General features: G+C 47.7%; 3 protein-coding genes and 1 long non-coding RNA gene across 6 annotated transcripts; all 4 read left to right on the top strand.

Moving 5' to 3' along the window:
• Positions 1-294: 294 nt before the first annotated feature.
• On the top strand, positions 295-1,128 carry LOC101773571. The gene is made up of 2 exons (XM_012846744.1): positions 295-884; positions 966-1,128. The coding sequence occupies exons 1-2, from the start codon at positions 295-297 to the stop codon at positions 1,126-1,128; spliced, it is 753 nt and encodes a 250-aa protein (XP_012702198.1).
• Positions 1,129-11,344: 10,216 nt separating this feature from the next.
• On the top strand, positions 11,345-13,705 carry LOC101762489. The gene is made up of 8 exons (XM_012847084.2): positions 11,345-11,515; positions 11,640-11,849; positions 12,192-12,401; positions 12,485-12,691; positions 12,787-12,939; positions 13,022-13,159; positions 13,239-13,317; positions 13,426-13,705. Exons 1-8 carry the CDS (start codon positions 11,426-11,428, stop codon positions 13,455-13,457), a joined length of 1,119 nt encoding a protein of 372 aa, XP_012702538.1. The 5' UTR covers positions 11,345-11,425; the 3' UTR covers positions 13,458-13,705.
• Positions 13,706-14,469: 764 nt separating this feature from the next.
• Positions 14,470-19,204, top strand: LOC101762074 (putative disease resistance protein RGA3). Of its 2 annotated transcripts, XM_022827524.1 has the most exons (2): positions 14,470-15,249; positions 18,626-19,204. In XM_022827524.1, exons 1-2 carry the CDS (start codon positions 14,947-14,949, stop codon positions 18,674-18,676), a joined length of 354 nt encoding a protein of 117 aa, XP_022683259.1. In that variant the 5' UTR covers positions 14,470-14,946; the 3' UTR covers positions 18,677-19,204. The 2 variants fall into 2 exon arrangements, with proteins under 2 accessions (XP_022683259.1, XP_014660919.1); XM_014805433.2 differs by lacking the exon at positions 18,626-19,204 and having other exon boundaries at positions 14,471-15,744.
• Positions 19,205-22,558: 3,354 nt separating this feature from the next.
• On the top strand, positions 22,559-24,557 carry LOC105914656. Of its 2 annotated transcripts, XR_002678279.1 has the most exons (4): positions 22,559-22,822; positions 22,904-23,444; positions 23,537-23,766; positions 23,858-24,557. It is a non-coding gene; the product is annotated as an uncharacterized LOC105914656 (long non-coding RNA). The 2 variants fall into 2 exon arrangements; XR_001164333.2 differs by having other exon boundaries at positions 22,559-23,444; positions 23,858-24,556.
• The last annotated feature ends 476 nt before the right edge of the window (positions 24,558-25,033 follow it).

Genomic DNA, 25,033 nt, shown 5'->3' with positions numbered 1-25,033 from the left:
GGGCTCTACAAACGAAGTCCGTTGGGAATACTCATGAAGTGCATCCCAACCAACCAGGGGAAACAACTTATCCTCGAAGTCCATGCTGGGATCTGCGGACACCATGCAGCCCCGAGGTCGCTAGTCGAGAAGGCCTTTCGCTAAGGTTTCTACTAGCCCACCGCGCTGCACGATGCGGAAGAGGTTGTCCGCAAGTGTGAAGGATGCCAGTTCTACGCTCAGCAGACTCACCTGCCAGCGCAGGAACTCCAGACCATCCCCATCACCTGGCCATTCGTGGTCTAGGGCCTCGGCATGGTCAGGTCCCTCAAAAAGGCCCCAGGTGGCTTCACTCACCTACTGTTGGTGGTGGATAAGTTCACCAAGTGGATCAAGCCGAAACGCTTCACCAACATCCGCTTGCAAGAGGCGGTCGAGTTCTTCCTCAACATCGTCTACCGGTTCGGTGTCCCTAACTGTATCATCATAGACAACGGAACAAACTTCACCGGCAAGAAGTTCCTAGACTTCTGTGACGGTTATAGCATTAGGGTCGACTGGGCCTCGGTCGGGCACCCGCAGACCAACGGTCAGGTCGAGCGGGCCAATGGCATGGTCCCCCAAGGGCTCAAGCCACACATTTTTGACCGGCTCAAGAAACACGCTGGGTGTTGGGTCGCGGAGCTCCTAGCGGTGCTCTGGAGCCTTAGAACGACCCAAAACCGATCCACAAGTTTCACCTCTTTCTTCTTAGTCTACGTAGCTGAAGCGGTGTTGCCATCCAACCTCGACTACGACTCTCCAAGGGTAAAAGCGTTCGACCAAGACCAAGCCGCAGAGGCTCAGCAGGACGCGATCAACCTACTCGAGGAGGTGCGAGAGATGGCCCTCATCCGCTCCGCTTGGTACTAGCAAACCCTCCGCAGATACCACGAGAGAAAGATTCGAAGGAGAACCCTCAAGGTCGGCAACCTCATACTCTGAAGGACCCAGACAACCAAGGACAAGCACAAGCTCTCTCCACCATGGGAAGGACCGTACACGGTGGCCGAGGTGATCCACCCAAGTGCCTACCAACTGAAGGACGACGACGCCAACATCCTCACCAACACTTGGAACATTGAGCAGTTACGTCATTTCTTCCCCTAATTCTGTTTCTTCAGTCGTTTCCATTTCAACACTTGCTCCTACAGCACCCCAGCCCAAGCACTCTCGGCCTAGGTCGCTCAGGGGCTCCACGAAGGTGCGGCACCACCCCCTCCTTACTTTCGTGCAACCACACACCTCACCCAAATGAAAGGGCATCCTGTTCCTCTAACTACCCTAATGTAGCATATGCTTCAGCTTCTCGACCGATCAAATCCCACCACGACTACGATTACGAGCAGCTGAGCCTCGCGGGCCATGCCCGTGTTCTTAAGGTTGCCGCCTACGGTCAACAGGCAGGTTTGAGAGGAAAGGTCGAAAAGTAGAAACTACCTAAGGGAAAAACAAGAAGGGGTGGGACATGCTCCCCATCACGATTTCAAAAGAACTTAAATATGTTCACTCTAGGGCTCTTAGTCCCCCGCAAAATTCATTTACATACAAAGAACTAACCACTCTTACACAACTCTACTACTGTTCCCCAGTCGGATCGGATGGAGGTGCGATCAACATGGATGAAGGTGCCTCGGTTGTAGTCAGAACGATGCTCGGGTCAGCCGTGGTCGCGATAGTGCCCGGCTCCATCTCCACCACTTCATCAGGATTGGCGACACCCTCGTGACTCGCACCCGCGGCCATCAGCAAGTGGCGATCCTTCATCACCCACTGCGTGATGACAGGCACGGCGACCGCCTGCGCGTGCGGGGTCAAGCTCTCACCCAGCGTCTGGATCCCCTCCATGATCCATCCGACGACGTACCCTTCGCAGATGGGTCACCACCAACGTCAGCACCCCCGATGCCCCGTGGAACACTCCATCCGAGATGAGCGTCCGAACCACGTTCGAAATATCCGCAAGCAGGATAGTGAGTGCGCTGGTACTTGGGCCCGATCCGAGCACCTCAGTAATCACCACCTACACCACATTGCGGAGTTGGTCAAGCTCTCCCTCGATGGTGACTCGCTTCGCCCGGGACTGGGCCAGCGCCTCCACATTCCAACCGACCGTCGATTGGGTCATCTTCAACTCCGCCTCTAGAGCTGCACAAGAATGGGCATGACCCCGACTTAAACTCCCAAGATGATGAAACTTACCCTCCTTTGCGGTGATGACCGCGACGCGGCCCTCCTCTGACTGCTGCAGATAACGCCACAGAAGGGCAACCTTCTCACCCAGTTCTGGGAACGGAAGACCAAGTCAGGACGCGGAGATGAAAGAGTCAAGCACAATGACGAAGGGGAAAAAAGGTACCTACCGCGACACGCGCTCTCCTCAATCGTAAGCCCCTCCTCCTGCTAGGCCACCCTCTCCTATAGCTGAGCGACTTCCTACTCTGACGATAGCGCCTTCTACTCAGCGTGTGCTCAGGCCGTTCTCTCTACCCCTAGGGCCTCCTGTGAAGCTGCCTCAACCTCCACCAAACGGACCTGCGCCGAGGCGAGCACCTGCTCGACAGCAGTTGCCCGCTCGAGTGCGCAATGCTCCACCTCCAAGTGCTCCTCGACCACCACCACAGCCTCCACCAGGTGGGCCTGTGTTGCAGCAAACTCCTGCTCAGCAACGGTCGCACGCTCCTGGACTCTGTCCACCAGCTCCGCCCGGTCTTGAGACTCACGATGGGCAACCTCCAGCTCGCGAGCAAGCTCACTGACCTGCCACAATGCCGCCGTAACCCGCTCCTGACAACCGTGCTCCTCCTGGAGAAACTGGGACTTGCCGGCTGATATCGCCTCCAGGCCCTGCAAGATAAGAGCAGGCACGCTAAGACAACCGATTGAATGCCAGAGATCAAGGAAAAAATTAGGACGTGGGCAGGAAGACCGCCCACTCCTCGGACAGCAGGACGACCGGCGACGCCATCCCGATGTTTTCCTCAACATCCGAAAGAATCTCCACCACCTGGGCGTCGTGATCCACTTCTGCAGTGCAAATCCTCCAACCGGTGATGCTCCCCTTTCCTCGAACAAGGCTCGCCCACTGAAGACCTTCCGGAAGAGATCCATGTGCGGCTCCATCCCGAGGAAGGCCTCATAGATGGTGACAAAGCCGCCAATGTGCAACGCCCCGTTTGGATTAAAGTGCTGCAACTCTAACCCCTACCTGTTGAGAAGACCGCGCAGGAACCAATGTGTGGGGTACCCAAGCCCACGCTCGTGGAAGGCGAGGAACGAGACAACCTCATCGAGCTTGGGTTGCGAAATGACGATCCCCGGCTCCTGACCTCTCTAGCCCGCCACATCCTGCGGCTAGAGCAGTCCCCTCGCCGCAAAATCCTCCAACAGTTCCTCCCTCACGGTGCATGGCCTCCAACTCGACATTGCACAACGGGAGCAATGAACGGATCTGTAAGGCTTCTCTCTTGCTCTCTTCACCCTCCTCTCTTCGAGGACTCACCGCAGTGCGCAAGGAAGCTTGGTGAAAAGGAGGAAGAGGAAGCGGCAACAATCAAGGAGAGACAAAAGGACAGGCAAAAAACCCTCCGCCTCCCCCCTATTTAATGGGGACAGCGGCGCGGAGTCCTGGCGGACGGGACATAACTGACGGGATGTGGCCTGGGCGATGGAATGTGGCTCGGGTAGGGCCCACCCACTACTGCAGTGAGGGCACAAAAAACGGAGCATGACCGCACACAAGCGACCCTCCGCCTTTCGAGGCAAGGGTTCGGAAAGGGCCTACCGTCAGAACCTCCGTCAAGGAAAAGCCAGCATGCTACTTGGGTCGGTTGAACGACTTGGGCATCCAACGGGAGAAAGGTAAGAAACAGTGAAATGCCACATGCAGGCCATACCAACCCCGTCACGAACGACATATCCGAATTCCACTCGGGCATGCCCGCTATGGGTCCCCTGAGCCTATCACTCAAACCGTCAAAGGTAAGCTACGTCAACTTAACCCCTCTGGTTCCAGAAACTGCAGATGGGGCAATGCCTAGAAGTACGACTAAGGTAATTTTACTAACCCTCTGCTTACTTTCTCACCGTATGAGCACTCATTCATTCATCCATCTCATGCATGCTTGCACTCATTCATGCATTCATACATTCATCTCATGCACAAATTCATTGCATTACATTGCTTTAAGTTGCGTCACAAAGCAATAGCGATTCATTCGAAATGAGCTGCAACTGATCGGGGTTTGAAGGTTGGCCCGCAACGGGCTCAAGGCCACCTCGCGTCAAACGGATCCAAGGGAAAAGCAGATGAGCCCCAGCGGCCTTTTCCCAACCCGCTCAGAAGCGGGAAGGGTCATCTCAACTTCTCATTCGATCCTAACCTCGAGCCATGCCCACAGAATCTCCATCGAGGGGAGGCTAGCGGGCCACCCGAGTCAAAATCCGGAACGGCTCGGGTATCTGCCGAGAGGTGGGTTAAGGAGTAGTGGAATGCCACATGAGGGCTATGCCGACCCTATCACGAACGACGGACCCGGATTCCACTCAGACATGCCTATTAGGAGCTCACCAAGCCTGTCACTCGAGCCATCGAGGCAAGTGACGTCTGCTCAACCCCTTGGGTTGTGGAAAGCATGGACGGGGTGATGCATGAAACACGACCGATCCCGACTAAGCCCAACGGGGCTCCGGGGCTCGGGCCGCCACATCCCAACTCGGGAATCTAACCAACAACCCAGGTTGCGGTCAGAACACACGCAGGCAAGTGCCCCGACTCGTAATAGGGACCACCTCATGCCGACCGATGGGGACAAAAGAGTCCACGGCTCTAGGAAAAAGTACCAAAGTGCTCAGCCTCCAACCAACTCCCCAGTCGGTTGCAGGCTAGGGGGCTAGACCCACCGGGTCTGCTCGTGCAAACCCGATGGAAGACGGACTACCAACAAGTCCCCTCCTCGGGAGCTGGGCACCTATGCTTACTCAGCGCGCCTTCGCGGCCCATGCCAGCTCTCTCCTCGGGGGGTTGGGTGCCTGTATCTACTTGACATGCCTCTGCAGCCTCTGCCAGTCCTCCCCTTGGGGGCTGGGCACCTTTACCTGCTCGGGGGCTTGATGCCTGATCCTACTCGACTACCCCACGCTGCGCGGCAGACAAAGGGGAAGAAAGCTAAAAGTCCCAACAACAATCCGCCTCCGTGGCGTGATAGGCACATGAAACATACATCGAATATAAGCTTTCATTGAGCTAAAAACAGAAGTCAAAGGCTTTTACAATATCATGCAAAGCGTGTGAGTACAACCCAGGGACTACTCTACACTTAGGAAGCAAGAGGTGCTAGGGGCCGAAGAAGATAAAAGAACTCAGGCAGCACAAGAGAGCTACGCTCAAAGTTCTCTCCTCCCTTTGGCGACTTGGGTAAGCTGCCTCAAACCACACATCGGAGAAGCTGGAGTACGAGCATGGCGGTTTTGACGACGACGTCCGGTCTTCGGCGGCCTGGGTAGGAGAGAGGACAAGGGAGCCATGCTTCCCCTTCCTCCCTTGGCGATGCCCTCGTTCTCCATCCCTTGATGACGCCCTCGTCCTCCCATCCAACCTTAGGGGCAAGTGGAATCCGGGGTGCACGATGCCTTCTCCTTACGAGAATTCTTCTAGCATCATGGCCCCCGGACAAGCACGAAGAGGTTGTGAAGGGAAGGAGCAATTGGGCACCTATTACGAGAAATCTTCTGGCATCATGAGCAGCGGCCAAAGCTGCCCTTGGCGAAGAGCAAGAGCCTGAAACCTACTAGCGCTACAACCCGAGCCATGTGGACTCTAGATGCGGAAGCCCCGCTGTGTATAGATGGGCCGCTAGCTACCACCTGGGAGCACGACAGTCTGCATCCGTGACGTGTAATAAAGGCACCTGAAAAGGGCACCTGGAATCAAGGCGACATTACAACGACTGCAACATAAAGGCGCCTAGAATCAAGGCGAAGGTACCGGGGCCCAAGGCCATGGTATGGTACCCACGTTGAACCTTATCTTCAAGGGTACGGGGCCAGTCCCCATGATCCGACCCGTCCATTTCACAAACAAGACAAAAACCAACAACACCCTCTTGTGTTCCCCCTGATGAAGCAACGACCTATCGACCGAAGCACAACAGCCCCTTCACGGCTTCAATGAAGCCCCAAAGGGGCTCGGGGGCTCCTGACGGGTCCATAGACCTGGGGTTTCCAATGGGACCACCTTCCCGTGGCGCTTGGCCCAATAAGAGGCACGGCAACAACGCGTGCTTGGGCCGGACCCAGCTACGCAGCGCCAGACCGAGACCAAGATCCGACCACCAATTGGCTCCTCCGACCAGGACCTAGCCGGCACCCCGACCAGAAGGGTCCAGTCGGGGGTGTGACCATAGTTCGACCCCAACTGAGTTCCCCCGACCGAAGATGCGCCGTACCATACCACTCCCCCCGACCGGCTTGGTCTGGGCCGACTGGGACGACCGACCGGGGATGCCCGCTTGGTGTGGCCCTAGGGAGCAGGTGGAACGGATAAGAGGAAGCGCTCGGGTCAGCTGCTGTATGAAGAACCGTACCGCACCATGCCCTGTGCACGCCCCGCACAGTGCCGCCGCAACCTACCCGCTACCACGGAGTGGCCTGACGAGATGAATAGGGACCGAGGACGGCAACCACACCGTACCCGATGATGTGGGCCCCGACAAGACTAGGAAGCGCCTGCACACTCTCTCCTCTCTCTCTCTCTCTAACTTGTAAGGCCATTCCCTTGTACTCTAAAAGGTGACGGGCCCTCCCCATCTGAACACGATTCACATGCTTTCACGCTCTCCTCACTCCATACGCTTACACATTCTCAAACACATAGCGCACGTCTGAGCCCCTTGAAACTGTCTTCCACTCAGACCAGAGCACGACCAGGTCTCGAATACCCCCTCTCATCCCTCACTCGTTTGTACCCGCACTACAAATTTTGAGCACCTGAGCTCAGGAATATAGTCGACCGACCGACCCCAACTGGATGTAGAGCCCATTGCCCAAACCAATATACATCATGTGTCATTGTGTGCTAGGCCATATCCGATCTAACGCACGGCAAAACTACAAGATTTACTAGTCGGCCAGATTACGCGCCGACTATTTTGTTTATATTTCTACATTTTTACATTTCTTTTGTTCTATTCTATTTGGTTTTCGAAGGCAGAGGTAGGTTTTCTCCTGCCTGTCTTCTTTGTTTTTCATTTCTTTGTTTATATACCTATTTCAATCTCATCCATCTCTTGTACTACTCCATCTTAGACGTTGTTTCTTCTTATGGTTTTAACTTTTTTTTTAAGATCCATATGTTCTGCAATTATCCATTTTTTAGGGTTTTTTCCTCTTTCTGTTTTTATACCTTATGTATGATGTCATGGGTTTCTTATACCACATTCATTTTTTTCATTTTTTCTACTCTATTTTCTTGCATACCCATATGGATTTAATCTAAGTTTATTTCATTTTTTTCTATTCACAGATTTCATATTATTCTCTTGGCACATCAAATCTTTTACAAAGGTAAATCATCTATTTTTAAGTTATTCTTTTTACCACTGTACTTTACTAGATGTAATCATATATGGTCCTGTATTTTGCATATAATTTTAATCTGACATCACTGATATATACATTTAAATTATACATGAACTATTGCTTGTCAGATTTAATCATATTTTTAATGTGTCAGATTTTTGTTGCCTGTTCAGCAATGGATCTCTGTTTTTTAGTGATCACTTTCTGTACTCACTAGAATTACTTTGTTCATCTCATAGTAAGTTATGAACATTTAGTTGTAAAAATATGTCAATTGACAAATATGTCTTTTGGGGGTTTAAGTCACAACCCAAATTAAAATGTTAGCCTGCTTTTCCTTAGTGATTAATCTGAGTTATTTAACAAGTCTGGGATTTTTTTTGTACAAGTTTGTTCATTTGACAGATCTGTCCTTTGGGGCTTTTAGTCACACCCTAAATTAGAATGTTAACCTGCTTTACTTAGAGGTTAATCTGAGTTATTTGACAAGTCTGGTATTTGTTTTTGTAGAAGTTTCAGCACTGATATATACATTTAAATTACTATTCATTTATGTAATCCATGTAACGGAAGCTAACTTATGTTTTATTTTCTTCTATATTTTTTTAGGAACTGGTGCTTCATTACTGACAAAGAAGGTATGGCTTCTAGACCTTTTCTAGCTGCACCAATTCTTGTTAATCCTGTTTCCTTAGTTACAATATGAGTATTTTGTCTAATATGCATATGTGCCTCGGTGTTATTTTTGGTCATTTGATTCCATTTAGTTGTAGATTTGTTGTTGTTTTTGTTTCATCATTGGATCTAGTTTACTTTCTTATCTAGTTCAGTTATCTGATATTTTTCTGACATTCTTATCTACTTATATTAACAATGCATCTTTAGGTGTATCTTACATTATCATGTGGTGTCCTGTCCATCAGTGTATTTCTTTTTTCCCTATTTTGATCTGCATCATTACTCTCAACAAAGCTAACAAGGCATCATTACTCTCAACAAAGCTGACAAGCTCTAGTTGATATCTCTTTTATATTATCATGTGTTTTAATATCCCTATTGTACTGTATTTTGTTTTATAACTATATTACAAAACAAAGCTGATTTTTTTTGTGTTCTTTTGCATATAACTTCTTAATTTTCATTATTCAGTCAGTCCGTCAGAACAACCTGCTTTTAAACCCATTAGTTAATATGCAGTTATTTCTTATGTATTGTTTTTTTATCAATCTATGATTGAGGAGGCTTTATGAGGGGAATGTGTTCCCTAGAAAGGCTCTTGCAGCATATATGGATCTGTTCAAAGTGATCGAAGTTGTTTATAGTTTGCTGAGAAATGAAAATTCCAAGATTGGCTAGCTCCATAATAATGGGGAATACCTTGTCCAGTGCTCATCAGCTGCTGATGCTGACAGACTCCATGAGAAAGTTAAAGTCTGTGTGCGAGCTATTATTGGCTTCAGGAAGATGAAGCGTGCTTTCATTACTGATGCTATGGATAACGCTAAACTTGTCCCAATGAGGGATGCCAACCCTGATGAATACAAATCTAAGGAGGATCCAATTACATGAATAAGAGGCTTAAGAGAATCACTGATGCCCAGAAGATGTTAGATGACAAGGCAGCTCTAAAGGGCAAAGATGATGCTGAAGCTGGTGGTTCTAAGAAGAGGAAGATGTGATTGTAGTATGTGTATCTTTTCATTTTTTTTTCATCCGTGTGAGGGCAGGCCTCAAATCACCTAGATTTTTAACCTGCATAGATTTGGGTGATTTGTCTACCTAATTCACTCGGGTGAGGAGAGGCCTCAAATCACTCTAGTAATGGATAGATACCCTTTCTTTTTTAGGTTTCAAGTATATACAGTAGAACTCAATTTGCATCGAGCTGAATGAAACTCAACCCTGTCGCTTTTGTTGCAGACCTTGATATTAAATTGGAATGCAATCCTCCACAATCGATCTGTGTACGCTAGAAGCAAAGCCTAGAACATATGACAAGCGCCAAGAAGCAAAGTCTAGAACATATGACAAGCGCCAAAGGATGACTGTTTGGATATCAGGGGCTAAACTTTAGTCCTGTCACATCGGATGTTCGGACGCTAATTAGGAGGATTAAACATGAGCTAATTATAAAACTAACTGAAGAACCCCTATACTAATTCGCGAGACGAATCTATTAAGCCTAATTAATCCATCATTAGCAAATGGTTACTGTAGCACCACATTGTCAAGTCATGGACTAATTAGGCTTAATAGATTCGTCTCACGAATTAGCTTCCATCTGTGTAATTAATTTTATAATTAGACTATGTTTAATACTCTAATTAGTGTCAAACATGCTATGTCACAGGAGGTGGGAGAAGATGCTTAATCTGATGTGACTAGTGATTGCTCCAACTTTGCTCATTGTGTCATCACCAGGGATGGTGCAGACGCGCAGATAGCCAGACATACATCTTTTTCATTCCTCACAGCAACATGAGAAGCTGAAAACAATAGAAAAGATATCATTATTATTAATGATCCTAACTAAGGAATCAAAAGGTTACAAAATCCACCTGCCCATATATTCATCATATCTGTTCTGCTAGATCGGTATATCATGAAAAGAACTCTGCATATGGGGCCTAATCCAAGTTCAGAAAATGCCGAGGAAGGTTTCCTACTATGTAACTTATCTCTCCTTGTATTGTGGTGCAGGATTATCATCAGTCTGTGTCTAGATATTGGATTTGCAATGAAAGATATGCTTCTTGAAATGTTATGTGCTCTGCACACTTGGGCTTCATCATAATGATTTGTTTTTTTTTTCCAGACAGAATTGGATCAGTATCGAGCTGATTCGCAATAAGCATGGGAACTACTCAAAGACTGGTTCAGCAGCCTATGTTCTAGAGTACTGTGGTGGACAAGGTGAAGACGTACCGCTCACTTGGAGCAGCTGACTTGGATGTGGGAGACCGGAATACCGAATAGCAATAAAACGTGAAGAAGGGCAGTGCTCCGATCTCCGGGCTGAAGATGAAATGCTAGAAAGAAGATGAACATGAAGAACGACACAAGGAGGACTGAAGGAAAACAGAGTGCATCTGTTTTTGAGATTTTGAGTGCATATGGTAACGCTGTAGGCATGCCGCGTGTTTTTCAGATTTTGCCAATCGTCTGATGCCCTGTCCCCTTAAAAATGCTTCCAGATATGGTTGCCTACTATTGCCAGAAGATGGTGGCCGCACGCTTACCCATCCGCGACGCCCACGGCGAATCAGCGATGCCGCTCAACGGGTTAGGTCAGGCTCTCTGTCTTCTCCTACTGTTGCAAGCCAGATGCCACCTTCCCCTGTCATGAACTGTAGCCGTGCCTCTGCAGTTCGCACGCAGGGTGCTTGTAGAAATGCCTGGCAGGATGGCCCACATCGAGTGGCTTTAGTTTCAGACCTAACTGTTCTGCTCTTCATTTTGACAAGAAGAAATATTAGACTTGCCATTTAATTTGCCGCCGAAGCGGGCCAGGAGTGAAGCCAGCCCAGTAGGTAAAACTTCGGTAAAATGCCTACAATTATTTTGTGATTATATTTGTTTATTGTCTTGAGTGAGAATCCTAGACTATAGCACTGAGCATTGAAAATGTCATTTAGTTATAGGACAGTTTCTTCTTGAATACTCGGTCTTGTTGCATGATTTCTTTCTCAAACTAAAAATAATTATAATTCTAAATTCAGGCACTTATAACCATTATATTTTTTTCCAGCATAGAGTTGCTCAAGAGAACTTTCTTTACAAAGACGAGCAGTTGAGGGAAGCTCATGCTTGGGTTTCCCAAGTTTGAGAAATGGATGCTTTGCAGTCTCAATCCCTACAAGTTGAGTTACGTGAGCGCATGGAGCAATTTAATCAATATTGGATTAGTTCCCAGCAGCAGGTTAGTTTTGTAGATTATAAAAACACCACTCCAGTATTCATGCATGCTTTGGTTTCCTATATTACACCTTTTTTATATCCTTTTGTTAGACTAGAATTTCACCTTTTCCTCTTGATTTCCATAGTACGCTGAGATGCAATGGGGTCTTTTACATACAATACAACAACTTCAACTAGAATTAACTGAGGCAAAAGAACGGTCCGGTGCACCAAAAGAGGGTCCACAAGTTTCATTTGTTCAAAGCATAGCGAACAGCGTGGCTTCAAATGGTAGTGCTACAGCAGATGGCAACCAGCAACTGAAAAACAATGGAACTGGGGATGTCTCTATAAAGGTATTACTGATTTCAAGTAATTTCAATAAGCAATTTAAACAATGGGAGGTGAAGGTTGAATCTTGAATCAGTCACGGTTGTTTGGTTGAGTTAAACTCATTGCGATTCATTATGCTTTTCTTTCCTTGTATTGCAGTTCCACCTTACCTGTTTCTGGAGTCCTTTCTGTTTTTAGTTACTGTTGTTGTAGTACCTTGTGTCCTTATTTTTGCCTTACCTGTTTTCTAAACTTTATGTTTTCAATTACGAGTATTTGGTTAGCTTCTGTATTTTATGAATATATAACACATAACATTGTTGTTACGAAGTACTTACAAGATGTGTAACTCTTTTTTTTTTCAGGGCAATAATGCCTCTGCTGTACCCATTCCAACTTCTCTGTTGGGCATAAGTGGTTATGCTCCACCAGGACATATTGCTGGGTTACATTCTTATATGATTCATCAAGGCATTCCTCAACCTTTAGCATCGCCCAACTCTGGTGTTCCTCAATTTGGCAGTTTTCAGTCACAGTCAACAATTCAACCTAACCTACATTGGGCAAATCAGCAGGTAACTACATTTTTTAAGCACTTTGCACACCACAATTTAAAGTGTGCCAATTCTGATTTTGGAATTAATTTATTCTCATTTAGGAAGTACAAAATGTCTCACAACCACAAGATGAAACAAACTACCAACCATCCCAATCAGACCAGACTGCATTACAACCAGCCGCTATTAATACTGATGAGCTGTCCTCCAAGCCAAGCCAGGCTAGCCATCGAGATCACCTTAATGCCCATGGGAAACAACAGCAGAGTCCTGCAAGTGTACTTGCTGAATCAACTCATGAACTTACGGTTAGTCTTTTTCTTGATGTTTGCTTTTTCTGCAGTTTAGAATCAACTCGTGAACTTACGGTTAGTCTCTGGTAATATTTTTTGTTTTTTTAAAGAAAACATCACAGTCACAGGTTGTGGAATCGAACGTAGCTGAACATGCAGTTTATGGTGAGCAGCAAAAAGCTTTCAAAGAACAGGATTCACCATCAAATGTGAACAACCGGACTGGAATGGTTGAACATCAAGAGCAAAAGACTGAATCAAAGGTTTCTATTTTACTTTGAGTTTCTTGTATAGTTTTCATCTGTTTGTTAGCATCTCACATTTGAGCTCCCCCTTTAAAACAAGGATGAAAGAGCTGCATCTGACAAGCAACCTGATCCTGTACCTAGACAGCAGCAGAAGCCTTCAAAGTTTTCTACAGCAACTCCCCAGCTTCACTTCAAAAACAATGCGGCAGAGTTCAATCCTAATGTTGTAAATCAGGTTGACACAGTGAAATCAGCTGTGGGTGGTTTTGGTTCAATCCTAAGATTAATAATTGTGTACCTGATTTGTGTTTCAGTCTGCTGAAAGACCAAAATTGTATCTTGATTTTGTCAAGAAGAAGATTGAGGTTGCACGGCGCCTCCAGTTGTCTCCTGGTACGCATGCGTTCCCAGAGCTATAGAGTTTATACTTGTTGCATCATGTTGATTGGATAAGCAAGTTTGGCATGTCTTGACAGTTATATGCCTGTTTTTTTTTGGCAGATGAGGGCACGTGTCGCATTGGAAAATATTGAAAATATTCCATCTGTGATCAAGTAATCCGGAGTGCCTCATGACTACATGAATTCACCTTGCTAGCTATTAGCTGAGAAGGCGGCTGTACTTTTGAGTCTTTGACATATTTGCTGGTTTCAGAAAGAGATGTATTTCAATGCTGATGTAGAACCTGCTAGATCATGTCGTACGACGTACAGTCATACAAAACGCTGTACTTGCTGCCGACTGCAGTACTGGATTACCTACCGGGCTCCTACTTTATTTCCTTGTGTGTTTTTGCATCTTTTTTTTTTGAACCTGTATGTTTTTTACATTGATCGTCCTTAGTCATAAGAACTCGAGCGCATGATTTCCTTGTTTCTCTTTTCTTTAATTTTGTTGGCTGCCTGCGCCTCTGGTCAGGTTGGCCAAGCTGGATCTGAAATCAATTGCCCGTTAATGGTCGTCGTGCGTATTTTTCTCTAAACGACTTGTATTCGAGTCACAGAGTGAGCTTGGTGGTGTACACACCACTCTTTAGCCGTCAACAACTCAACATGATCTGCTGCCGTCTCTTTAGCCGTCGTCAGCAACTCAGCATAGTTTATATAATTAGAAAAAATAAAATGCCGTGTCACTTTGCAATTTTGTAGTGGCAGTTTTGAAATTGTAGACAAAAGAAAGAAGTGTGGCATGTGTGCTGCTCTGCCACACTGACAGGTAACAAGGCGAAGCGGTGGGCGGTGGCTGTGTGTTTTGCATAGCTTGCTTGTGCTTGGACCCAGATCGCCGCAGCTTGCCCGCCACCCCACGGCGACGCCGCTAAAATGGGCAGGCTCGCTCACCTTCGCGCAATGCGAGCGCGTCTGTGCTGGCTCCGGCCGCTGAGCGTCGACGGCTCGGCTTTGCCTCCCCCCACACACCGCGAGGTCCTCCGTTGGCCTATCTCGCCATGCGTCGGCGTCGGTTGGTCGGCCTGGGCTGCGTCTTCGGCTCCGGCGCGCACCAGAGCTTCCCCCCCTCATCAGGTCGCATTCTCTCCTTTCAATTTCGTTGGCCGCATTTCCTCTCCTATCCTGTAGTCGTGCGCGCCGGGTGCTTGTAAAAATGCCTGACCGGATGGCTTGCATTGGGTGCGGGAGCGTGTGCTGTCCTTCGCTGTAGTGCTGTGGTTTCATTTGCTCTGCATCGCTCCACCTCTTATTTTGTGCCGGATGAAATCATTTGGTTCATCTTTCAGATCACCAAAAATTTAGAAAACTGACCGATTTATTGAGCTGTGTGCACCGATGCGATCAATTGCCACGCAATGATGCAAGTCAGTCAACTTACGCGTGCTGCGTTACCCACTTGCCTTTAGTCCAGCTTGGATTGATGGTTGACAGGCTAACGACCAAAAATATCAGCGTGCTTTTTTGCACCTACCAACAAGTCTCTTCCTTCTTTCCATCACCTGTTGCCTCTTCTCAGTTCTCCCTGTGGTTGAGCCTTTGAGGAAGTGCAAGGAAGCCCTGCGAACAAGGAAACATGGCAGAGTCGCTGCTGCTCCCCGTGGTGCGCGGCGTCGTCGGCAAGGCGGCTGACGCTCTCGTGCAGAGCATCACTCGCATGTGGGGCGTCGACAAGGACCGCCTCAAGCTCGAGCGCCACCTGGTGTACGTGCAGTCCTTGCTGGCCGACGCCGAGGCGAAGAGCGAGACCAACCCCGCCGTCCGGATGTGGATGAAGGAGCTCAAGGCCGCCGCGTACCAGGCCGACAATGTCCTCGACGACTTCCAGTACGAGGCGCTGCGCCGTGAGGCCCTGAGCGACCAGCCCAGGAGAAGGCAGGTACTGAGCAACTTCACCTCAGAGAATCGTCTTGTATTCTGTGATAAAGCGAGCAGAAACCTGAAGAACGTGCTCGAAAAGATTGACCAGCTCGTGACCGAGATGACAAAGTTTGGCCTGGTGGCGCTTGCGGAGGCGCCGCCGGAAGCTCTTCCTCGGCAGACGCACTCAGCACTGGATGAATCCATGGAGATATTTGGCAGAGAAGATGACAAAGATAGGGTGGTGGAATTGTTGCTGGACCAGCAAGATCGGCAGCATGTACAAGTGCTGCCCATCCTTGGAATGGGGGGTGTGGGCAAGACCACGCTAGCCAAGATGGTGTACAACGACGACAAAAATTCAGAAGCACTTTAAATTGAGGATGTGGCACTGCGTGTCAGAAAATTTTGAGGCTATTCCTCTTGTTAGATCTGTAATTGAGTTGGCTACAAATAGTAGATGTGATCTGCCTAACACGATCGAGCTGCTGCGAGGAAAACTGCAGGAAGCTATTGCCCGCAAAAGGTTCCTACTCATTCTCGACGATGTGTGGAACGAAGACCAAAACAAGTGGGAGGATGACTTGAGGCCGCTACTCTGTTCTTCAATTGGTGGATCAGGAAGCAAGATAGTTGTCACAAGTAGAAGCCGACAAGTGGTGTCAATAATGGGCACCCTTCCACCTCATGAACTAGTGTGTTTGAGTGAAGATGATTCATGGGAATTGTTCTCAAAGAAAGCATTTAGTAAAGGAGTGCAAGAGCAAGTAGAGTTTGTCAAAATTGGCAGATGTATCAGCAAGAAGTGCAAGGGACTGCCTCTTGCACTGAAGACAATGGGTGGATTGATGAGTTCAAAACAACAAATTCAGGAATGGGAGGCCATTGCAGCTTGCAATATTAGTGATACCAATAGAGGTAAAGATGAGGTATTGCCCATACTAAAACTGAGCTACAAGCACTTGTCCCCTGAGATGAAGCAATGCTTTGCCTTCTGTTCAGTTTTCCCCAAAGACTATTTGATGGAGAAGGACATGTTGATTCAACTATGGATGGCAAACGGTTATGTTCATGAAGAGGGGACGATGGACTTGACACAAAAAGGGGAATATGTCTTCAACGAGTTGGCTTGGAGGTCCTTTTTCCAAGATGTGATACCAGTGAGGAAGCCCTCTTGGCCTTCTTTTGAATATGCCTCAAAACAAGAGATAAATGGATGTAAAATGCACGACTTGATGCATGATCTTGCAAAATATGTTGCAAATGAATGTGCAAATGCGGAAGAGTTAATTCAGCAAAACCTGCCTGTAAATGACATCCGTCACTTGCATATTTCGAGAGATGATCAATTGAACGAAATCAGCGAGTTACTAGGAGGCACTATGTATCTTCGCACTTTGTTGATGCCACCACCATCATCGTACAAAGATCTAATGAAGTCAAAACTGATGTCATCAAGAGCATTGCGTGTTCATTGTGGAGATATTTCAATCATCCATATGGAGCTCACATGCACAACACATTTGCGGTATCTTGATCTCTCTGACTCGATGATGATTGTTAGCTTGCCAAACTCAATCTGTATGTTGTATAACTTACTGTCTTTGAGGCTTAATGGCTGCTCCCGACTACAATATTTACCTGAGGGTATGAGAACTATGAGGAAGCTCTGCCATATTTATCTCTTGGGGTGTGATAGATTGGAACGAATGCCCCCAAAACTTAGTGTACTACACAACCTTCGCACACTAACAACATTTGTTGTGGGCACAAAAGATGGATGTGGAATCGAGGAGCTCGAAGACCTACAACAGATTGGCAATAGGTTGGAACTGTATAATTTGCGGGAAGTAAAGTGTGGGTCGAAGGCCAATCTCCATGAGAAACATAATCTAAATGAACTATTGTTGTATTGGGATCATTTTCATGATGAATATGACAAGTCTACAATCGGTGAGGCCACTAATCATGAACAAGTATTGGAATCTCTGGTACCACATGGTGAGCTCAAAACTTTGGAGGTACATGGGTATCGTGGCCTCACAATCTCGCAATGGATGAGAAACCCTCAAATGTTCCGATGCTTGAGAGAACTTATTATGGTCTTCTGCCCAGGGTGTAAGGATTTGCCAATAGTATGGTTGTCATCCTCTCTTGAGCATTTGTGTTTACGGCGCATGGAAAGCTTGACCACGTTGTGTAAGAACATCGACGTGGAAGCTGAAGCAGACAATACCTCTCTGCAAATATTCCCCAAGCTAAAGAGGATGGAATTATGGTCTTTGCCTGAGCTGGACAGATGGGTAGAAAATAGTGCTGGAGAGATTTTTGGCTCGGTTACATTTCCTCGGCTCGAAGAACTAGAAATTAAGTATTGTGATAAGCTTGCAACTCTCCCAAGGTCACCGGTTCTCACATATCTAAATCTATTTGGTCGCAAAGGGAATAATTCTTCAGGAGCTCTTATTTCGATGCGCATGCCTTTGGGCTCTTTGTCATCTCTTATCCGGTTAAGAATATCATTTTTGCTGGTAGACGTGGTGATGCCTCCAGATGGCAAGGAAAGCCAGAGTCAAAGACCTTTGGACACACTACGATATTTGGAGCTTGAGGGTGACGAAGCCTTCATAACGATATTTAATAAATCCAAATTGCAACTTGGGCTTAGGGACTGCTTGGTCTTTGTGGAAGAATTGTGTATCATTTCATGCCCCAATATTGTCCGCTGGCCTATGGAGGAACTCCATTATTTTCCTCGCCTTCGATCTCTGGGCATTTGTTATTGCTCCAAACTTGAGGGGAAGGGCTCGTCATCTGAGGAAGACGGAATCCTTCCTCTGCTCCCCAAGTTTCCCGCATCCCTCGAGGAAATCATGATTAAAAACAACATAAGTTTGGTGGCACTGCCTTCAAACCTCGGAGATCTGGTCAAGCTGAGGAGACTCATTGTGCTGCGTTGTGATGCACTGAAAGCGTTGCCAGATGGGATGGATGGTCTCACTTCCCTTGAGCTGTTGACTATTCGAGATTGTCCAGGGATAGAGAAATTTCCGCAGGGTCTCCTGCAGCGGCTCCCAGCCCTCAAAGACCTAGACATACATGGCTGCCCTGACCTGGAGAGGCGTTGCAGAGAAGGTGGGGAGTACTTTGACTTGATCGCTTCTATTCCCGATAAAGACATCATATAAGCACCCGCGCATCCTTCCCTCCTGCAGTGGTGGTTCTCAAGGCTAATCTTCACCTCTCCCGTCAACTAATTCTGCTATTGATCTAGCTCGCATCATTGTTCTGGTACCTGATTTTCCTTTTGACTCTTCACATGTATGCATGCGTTGCAACTTAAATTTGTGTCTACCTGAATGCATGTTGACTCCATTCTTTTCGGTTGTCATCAGATTGACTGCACTTGGAGTTCAGTTGGGTTTGGACGCGGTGCTCCACATTAACCAATCCGTGTCGCCTCGCTGGTTTTGTGCTGCATAAGCATTATCGTTTCTCGGCAAAGGACAATACAAAAATTTAGAAGCCTGTTCCATTCTGTGCCACGGAAGCTTCTTCTTGTCTCGCTGATCAAGGCACGCAAAATGCACAGGTGAACATCTAGTCCAACACCTAATGCTTTGACCCAGCTGTGCTGTTCATCAGAAATGTGCAAGTGCGCTTCGTGGAGCACCCCTCACCAGTAGATCGGTAGGAGTACCATGGCTTTGCTTCCTGATCAATCCGTTTTACATCGTTAGAGCCATATGTATATATTCTTTTGTGGTGCATTTATGTAGCACTTGCGATCTGTGAACTGCAGGTTACAGTAGAGAAACTTCATTGTGGTGAAATATTTGATCTGCGGTCATATTGTTTTCACCTTGCTGTGGAATGTTTGACAGGGCCGGGTTTATTTGTTGTTTTCACCCTGTAATCAGAGAGTTTTCACCTTGCTGTGGAATGTCCAGAACTATGAGATATTTGTTGTTTGATTCTCCCGATCCCGCCGGGCGCCGGTTTAACCGCGCAGCGAGCGCGCGTCTGTTCATCAACTGCTGCTGGGGGCCTTGGGGTGTGGCCACGCCGTCGCCGCTCGCGCCCCTGCTGGTCCTTCGTTGGTGGCCATTCCACTTGCCCATCTCGACCGTCCATCCCTGTTGCTGTAAAAATGCCTGGCCGGCCGGCTGAATGAAACTCAACCTGTCCCTTTTGTTATGCCAGACCTTGAGATTAGGAATGCAATCCTCCACAATCGATCTGTGTAGGCCAGAAGCAAAGCCCAGAACATATGGTTGTCTGTCCTTCTGCAGCAGTATAGGTGAATGGATGATTGCGCATATGACAAGCGCCAAAGGAAGGAGTAAAGACTGAAAAGGAGTTGGGAGAAGATGCTTAATCTGATGTGACTAGTGATTGCTCCGACTCTGCTCATTGTGTCATCACCAGGGATGGTGCAGTCGCGCAGACAGCCAGACATACATCTTTTCATTCCTCACACCAACATGAGAAGCTGAAAACAATAGATCCTAACTAAGGAATCAAAAGGTAACAAAATGCACCTGCCCATATATTCACCATGTCTGTTCTGCTAAATCGGTATATCATGAAAAGAACTCTACATATGGGACCTAGCCCAAGTTCAGAAAATGCCTAGGAAGGTTTCCTACTATGTAACTTATCTCTCCTTGTATTGTGGTGCTGTCGGTGTTTAAACTTGACAACCTACCACGGGAGTACCCAGGTAGAGTTTTGGTTGGTGGGTGTCGCCGAAATCAGGAGCTCGATGGTGTACATAGGAATGCGATTTAGACAAGTTTGAACCGTTAGATCACGTAATACCCTACGTCCTGTGTGTTGTTTGCTTGTATTAGATTGAACTTGTTTCGAGGGGGTCCCTATCCGCCCTTATATATCGGGGGAGCAGGGTTACAGGGCGGTTGTTTTACAAGAGTACTAGTCGGATTTGACCAGAGAGTCCTACTCCAACTAGCAAGAGTAGTTTCCTTATCCTCGACTAGTTTCTTCAACTCCATGTAGACTACGTCATCCTGCACAGCAGCCTCCATGTCTGATGCGTCTCGATGTATAGCCTCATATGTGGGTTTGTCCAAACCTTCTGGTGGGCCTATAGATGTATGTACGACAAGCCCTCGAGTACATTTTAGTTAAATGCAACAGTCTTGAATACCTTCACAGACTTCATCCGACTAATTTCTGGTGCTCTTTGAGTACTCTATCATGATTGAATCTTTGAGTAGCTCGAGTACTATCATGCGACTGGAATGTGCTCAAGCCTCATCTGACGTTGTACTTTGAACATCTGTACTTGAATCTTTATATGGAAGTGCGATGAAAATCGCACTCCATATGGAGTAGCCCCCGAGTTTTAGGTTGAATTGAAGAATCAGGCTGAGGGTCAATCTGCACTTGTGCCATCTTGGTTTTGATCTTTAAGAGAAAGAAATTTTTGGCCAACAGGAACAGTATACGCAGCTCCCGAGCCGTTACACAACTTGTTTCAGGAGGTATAAGGGTCAATCATCAGTCACCGTGACCTTTCAGCTTCCATATTGTCTTGTTGCAGAATATCTTGTGACGGATGGTTAAGTCCGAAATTATCGCCTTTATGTGAAATCACCTGTCCTTTACCCCCGCTAACTCCGCCGCTATTATAAAAAGGACGGGAAAAATTACCCCTCCATTCACACTGTCATTTGCATCTGCTATCTGTCTTTGCCAAAAAAAACCCTATCGTCCCCCAGCGCCGCTGTAATCCACTTTCAGATCGCCAGCGCCACCTCACCCCGTCGAGTCCCTGAGCGTATGCGAGTGAAGAGACGTGCGAGCATCAGGATGGGCAAGAAAGTTGCTGGTTCCAAAGACGCCGAGGGTTCCAAGAGGGGATCCAAGAAGGGGAAGGAGCACAAACTGCCGCCGCCAAAGTACGGAGAAACCGATCAGACCGCACTGCCAAATCAGGCCATGGCATGGAAAAGATCCACCTTGAAGGAGGTAGAGATTCAAGAGCTGGTTGTGGCGAAACTATTGAAGGACAAGGCAATCATGGGCTGGAGGTCTTCCTACGGCAATCCATGGATGTTTGAGGAGCACCCCAAGGAGACGGTAACCTTTGCTCTTTTTGTCAAGCGTGGATTTGCCATCCCAACATCTGCTTTCTTTTGGGGTCTTTTGGAGTTCTATTCTCTTCAACTGGTTCACCTCAACCCCAATAGCATTCTTCATATTGACATCTTTGTGCACCTGTGCGAAGCCTTCTTGGGGATTCAACCCAACTTGAATCTGTTCCGGAAGATTTTCCATGTGAAGCCGCAGCCTAGCAGGGAGAACATGCAAGTGATCGGAGGAGCTAGTATCTAGATCCGGGAGAAGAGTTCGATCTGTACTTGGACTACAAATAGATTGAGTCACACCTCGGGTGGAAAGAAAAGTGATTTTATATTGAAGATCATGAGCCACATTTGCCCAAGGTCACTGGTTATCGTCCAAGGTATAATAGTCGGTGGCTTGACGAACTGATGACCGTGGAAAGCATGCAAGTACTCGAGCTGCTGACCAGAATTGACAACTTGAAGTGGAAAGGACTGACAGGCATTGTGGTGGCTGCCAGTTTCTTGAAAAGATGAGTGCAACCCCTGCAGCTTCGTCAGACATGGGGTTATGAGTACTCGGGGCCTGATGATCCATCAAGAATGTCACCCGAGGATATTTCCACGAATGAAATAATGGTGCGTTTGAGCCGGATGTTCAAGAATGTCGATGACATCCCCAAGGTAGTCGAGGAGTTCGACCACTTCAACAAGCCGAGAGAGGTAGGTACCCGTGGCCACAACCCCCGAGTACCTATTTGCTGTTGATTCTGCGTTGCCGACTTGCTTCCCCTTATGCAGGAAGACGTACTCGTGTTCTTTTCGCCTCCTCCTCTCCCTGGTGCTGATGATTGTAAAAACGCGTGGTGACTATTTTGGCCACGGTTACCTAGGGAGCCCTCGGAGGATGAGGAGGAGGAGGACGAAGAGATCGAGTCCTTCAGAAGTTCTGACTCTGACGCTGCTGGGGGTTTTGTTATACAACCGCGTACCTCCGATCAGGCCGGAGCATCCTCCGGAGCGTCAAAGCATCCTGTTGAGGATGACCTTGATGCTGACTTGGCTCCGCCGCTGAGGAGGCAATGGACGGTCATGCGCAGGAGGCATGCCCAACGTGATCTTCGCATTGTCGAGGATGCAAGAGGCGTGTTCGGTAATAACCTTCGAGGAAGGGCATGATCTTGAGGTGTGGGTGCGGTTATACTTATGTAGCGAAATTATGACTACTGATCTTGACTGTCTTCTGTTGCAGGCTATCAATGCGATGACATAGTCGAAATGACAAAAAATGGCTACTGACACCGTCCCGCACGAAGTTCCTGCTGGCGGGGAGGACGTGGATGCCAGCGGTGATCGCGAGCCCCCCGCTGCTCCGATGGTCCCTGCGGGTACTGTCGAGAGTCAGAAAGTGCTGCCACTTGCCCCGTCAAGCGTGTCAGCCCCCACCATCCAGCCAATGCGCTTGGTGGGGAATCCCTCTCTGATCCTGTGACGATCCAGCAGGTGAGTACTCTGCTTGTTTATCGAGTACTGATTTTGTATAGAGCAGTTGTTTTCTGTCACTTATGTTGTATCCTATACAAGACATCTTCAAATTTTGACCTTGGGGCGTCGAGCTCTAGATCAGCAGCTGATGGTGCAAGCTGCTCAACTGAAGACCCAGGCCCCGCTCCTGCCATAATTCTGAGGGAGGAAAACCCAACACTAGCGCCAAAGGCTGGCGCTACGTCTTTCATGGTTGCGCTAATGCGCGATGTGATTAGCTCCCTCAAGGACGTTATGCTGCCATCCCCCGAGACTACCATGCTTGGATTGCTTCCCGAAGCTGCTCCTGTGGAAGATCCGCCCGTATCAGACGTCCTGGACACGGTCCCTCTCGGTGCTACGGACTCTGGAGCTTCTGAGCTCGAGGCTGCTTGTGCTCTTGAGGCCGCTGCTGGGGCGTCATCTGAAGCATGGACATTGTCGTGTCACAAACTAGTCCTGGTGCCTAGCGCAAGAGATGAATTAGCTGTGGAGGATTCAATGCAGCCAAAGAAAATCCAGGCTTTTGAGAGCCCCCTTCTTGATCCAGACTATGGCCTCCATTTTGGAGATGAATCAACGTGTTGCTCTGTATACTAAGGTAAATTCTGAGTTTGGTTCTTGTACTGTTTCATCTTGATTGATGGCGGATGTTGTTTGCGTATCTTCGAGTACTAATTTCCTAGTACTCAGGACTTGATTGAGGATTCTCGCCGTAATACTCGACTTCTGTGGGAGCATGGTGAGGCTGCGCGCTGGGTTGAAGTGCTAGAGAAACAGCTGGCTGAAGAGCAACATCAGACCTCCTAGCTCCTGATGAAATTTGATAGTGCATCACATCGTTCCAGGCGAGAGGCAGGTGCTTCAGGGTGAAAAAGCCCGCCTTGTTGCCCGGTATAAGTCTTTGCACCACAAGGTTGAAGGTGAGTACTCATGTCCAGGGTCCCCACCTGTTTGTAGTCTGTAGTCAGTAGTCTGTAGTCTATCTCTTGACTTCTTGTTACTTTTTTGTAGAGTATAAGAGCTAGGAGATTGTACTGAAGAACTTTGTCGGCTGACAGAGGAGCACGAGAAGCTCATACGCCAAGTGGAGAAGATGGAAAACGATCTGGAGAAGGAATCCAAGATGCGTCGGGATGGTGAGGTTAGCCTCGTCGAGGCTATGACTACTATCCAGGCGCAACAAGAAGAACTCTAGCAGTGGTCAAAGGTGGCGCAGCCCTTGGCGGATATGGTGGAACCCCCTGCTGAAGGTGTGGAGCCTCACCCATTGCTAGAAAGGATCCAGGATGCGCCGTCGAAGATCACCGGCTATGTCCAAGCTATGGCGAAGTCTATGTCCAAACAACTGTTAAGCTTCGTTAAGACTTTTTATCCTAAGGCTGGCTTATCTCCCGTTGCGGAGGGGATTGCCGGGACTGTATTGATGCAGTTTTTTAGCAGTATAGGGAAGAGATGGATCCCATCACTGAGGAAGTAGCCAAGTTCTTGAATCTCCAGTAGTTTAAGCTTCCCCTGGATGTAATAGGCATTAACCTTGTGGCTTGTACAGATAACTTAAAGTCTGAAGATGATCTTCTGTGCTTTTAACTTGTGAGTCTGCGGTACTCTTAGTGCTTATCAATCATTGTCATGATTGTCTTCACTTAAATGTCCGCGCCCAGACTTACTATTGTGAGGTGCCTCTGAATTCAATTATTGAATAGCTTTGAGTAGTTTCTCCCGCAGTCCTTGTAGTAAAGTTTCTCTCCTTGTCGTTTTTGTGTTATTGCCACCTTATCAGAGGGGACGCACGGGAGTACTAGTTTGCCTTGTCTTTTTGCGAATAGGACAAGCCACATGTGAGCGCTGGCTTCGGATTCCAGACGATAAAGTCTTCACATGAATATTGTATCAGCGTCTGGCAGTCAGGCAGACTTTTCATTGTGTAGTCATGGGTGCACAATGTAGCACTTTTTGGATGGTAGCTTGACATTTCTGCCTTCGGGAACTCATGGCTCAGGTTATAGCGATGGTTGGCTTGAGGCTTTTGCTCTTTGCCACTAATGATCTTCCAACGAGTCTTCCGGTGCTAGAAGATTTCTCATAAGGAGTTTCTACATTCCCTCCACAGATGCTTCGGCCAAGTCCGGTGGCTACGATGCTAGAAAAATCCTCGTACGAGGAAGCACCGTGTGCCCTGGTCTTTAT

This window comes from Setaria italica, chromosome VI (genome assembly GCF_000263155.2).
Source record: "Setaria italica strain Yugu1 chromosome VI, Setaria_italica_v2.0, whole genome shotgun sequence".
Taxonomy (NCBI): Eukaryota; Viridiplantae; Streptophyta; class Magnoliopsida; order Poales; family Poaceae; genus Setaria; species Setaria italica.
Note: the sequence above shows the minus strand (reverse complement) of the source record. Positions and strands in the feature narration are given on the sequence as shown.

Coding starts and splice junctions, on each gene's coding strand:
- LOC101773571 (XM_012846744.1), top strand. CDS start 295: ATGGTCAGGTCCCTCAAAAAGGCCCCAGGTGGCTTCACTCACCTACTG. Junction 885..965: donor GCCCTCATCCGCTCCGCTTG/GTACTAGCAAAC, acceptor CATACTCTGAAG/GACCCAGACAACCAAGGACA.
- LOC101762489 (XM_012847084.2), top strand. CDS start 11,426: ATGGATGCTTTGCAGTCTCAATCCCTACAAGTTGAGTTACGTGAGCGC. Junction 11,850..12,191: donor CTGGGGATGTCTCTATAAAG/GTATTACTGATT, acceptor TTTTTTTTTCAG/GGCAATAATGCCTCTGCTGT. Junction 12,402..12,484: donor TACATTGGGCAAATCAGCAG/GTAACTACATTT, acceptor ATTCTCATTTAG/GAAGTACAAAATGTCTCACA.
- LOC101762074 (XM_014805433.2), top strand. CDS start 14,947: ATGGCAGAGTCGCTGCTGCTCCCCGTGGTGCGCGGCGTCGTCGGCAAG.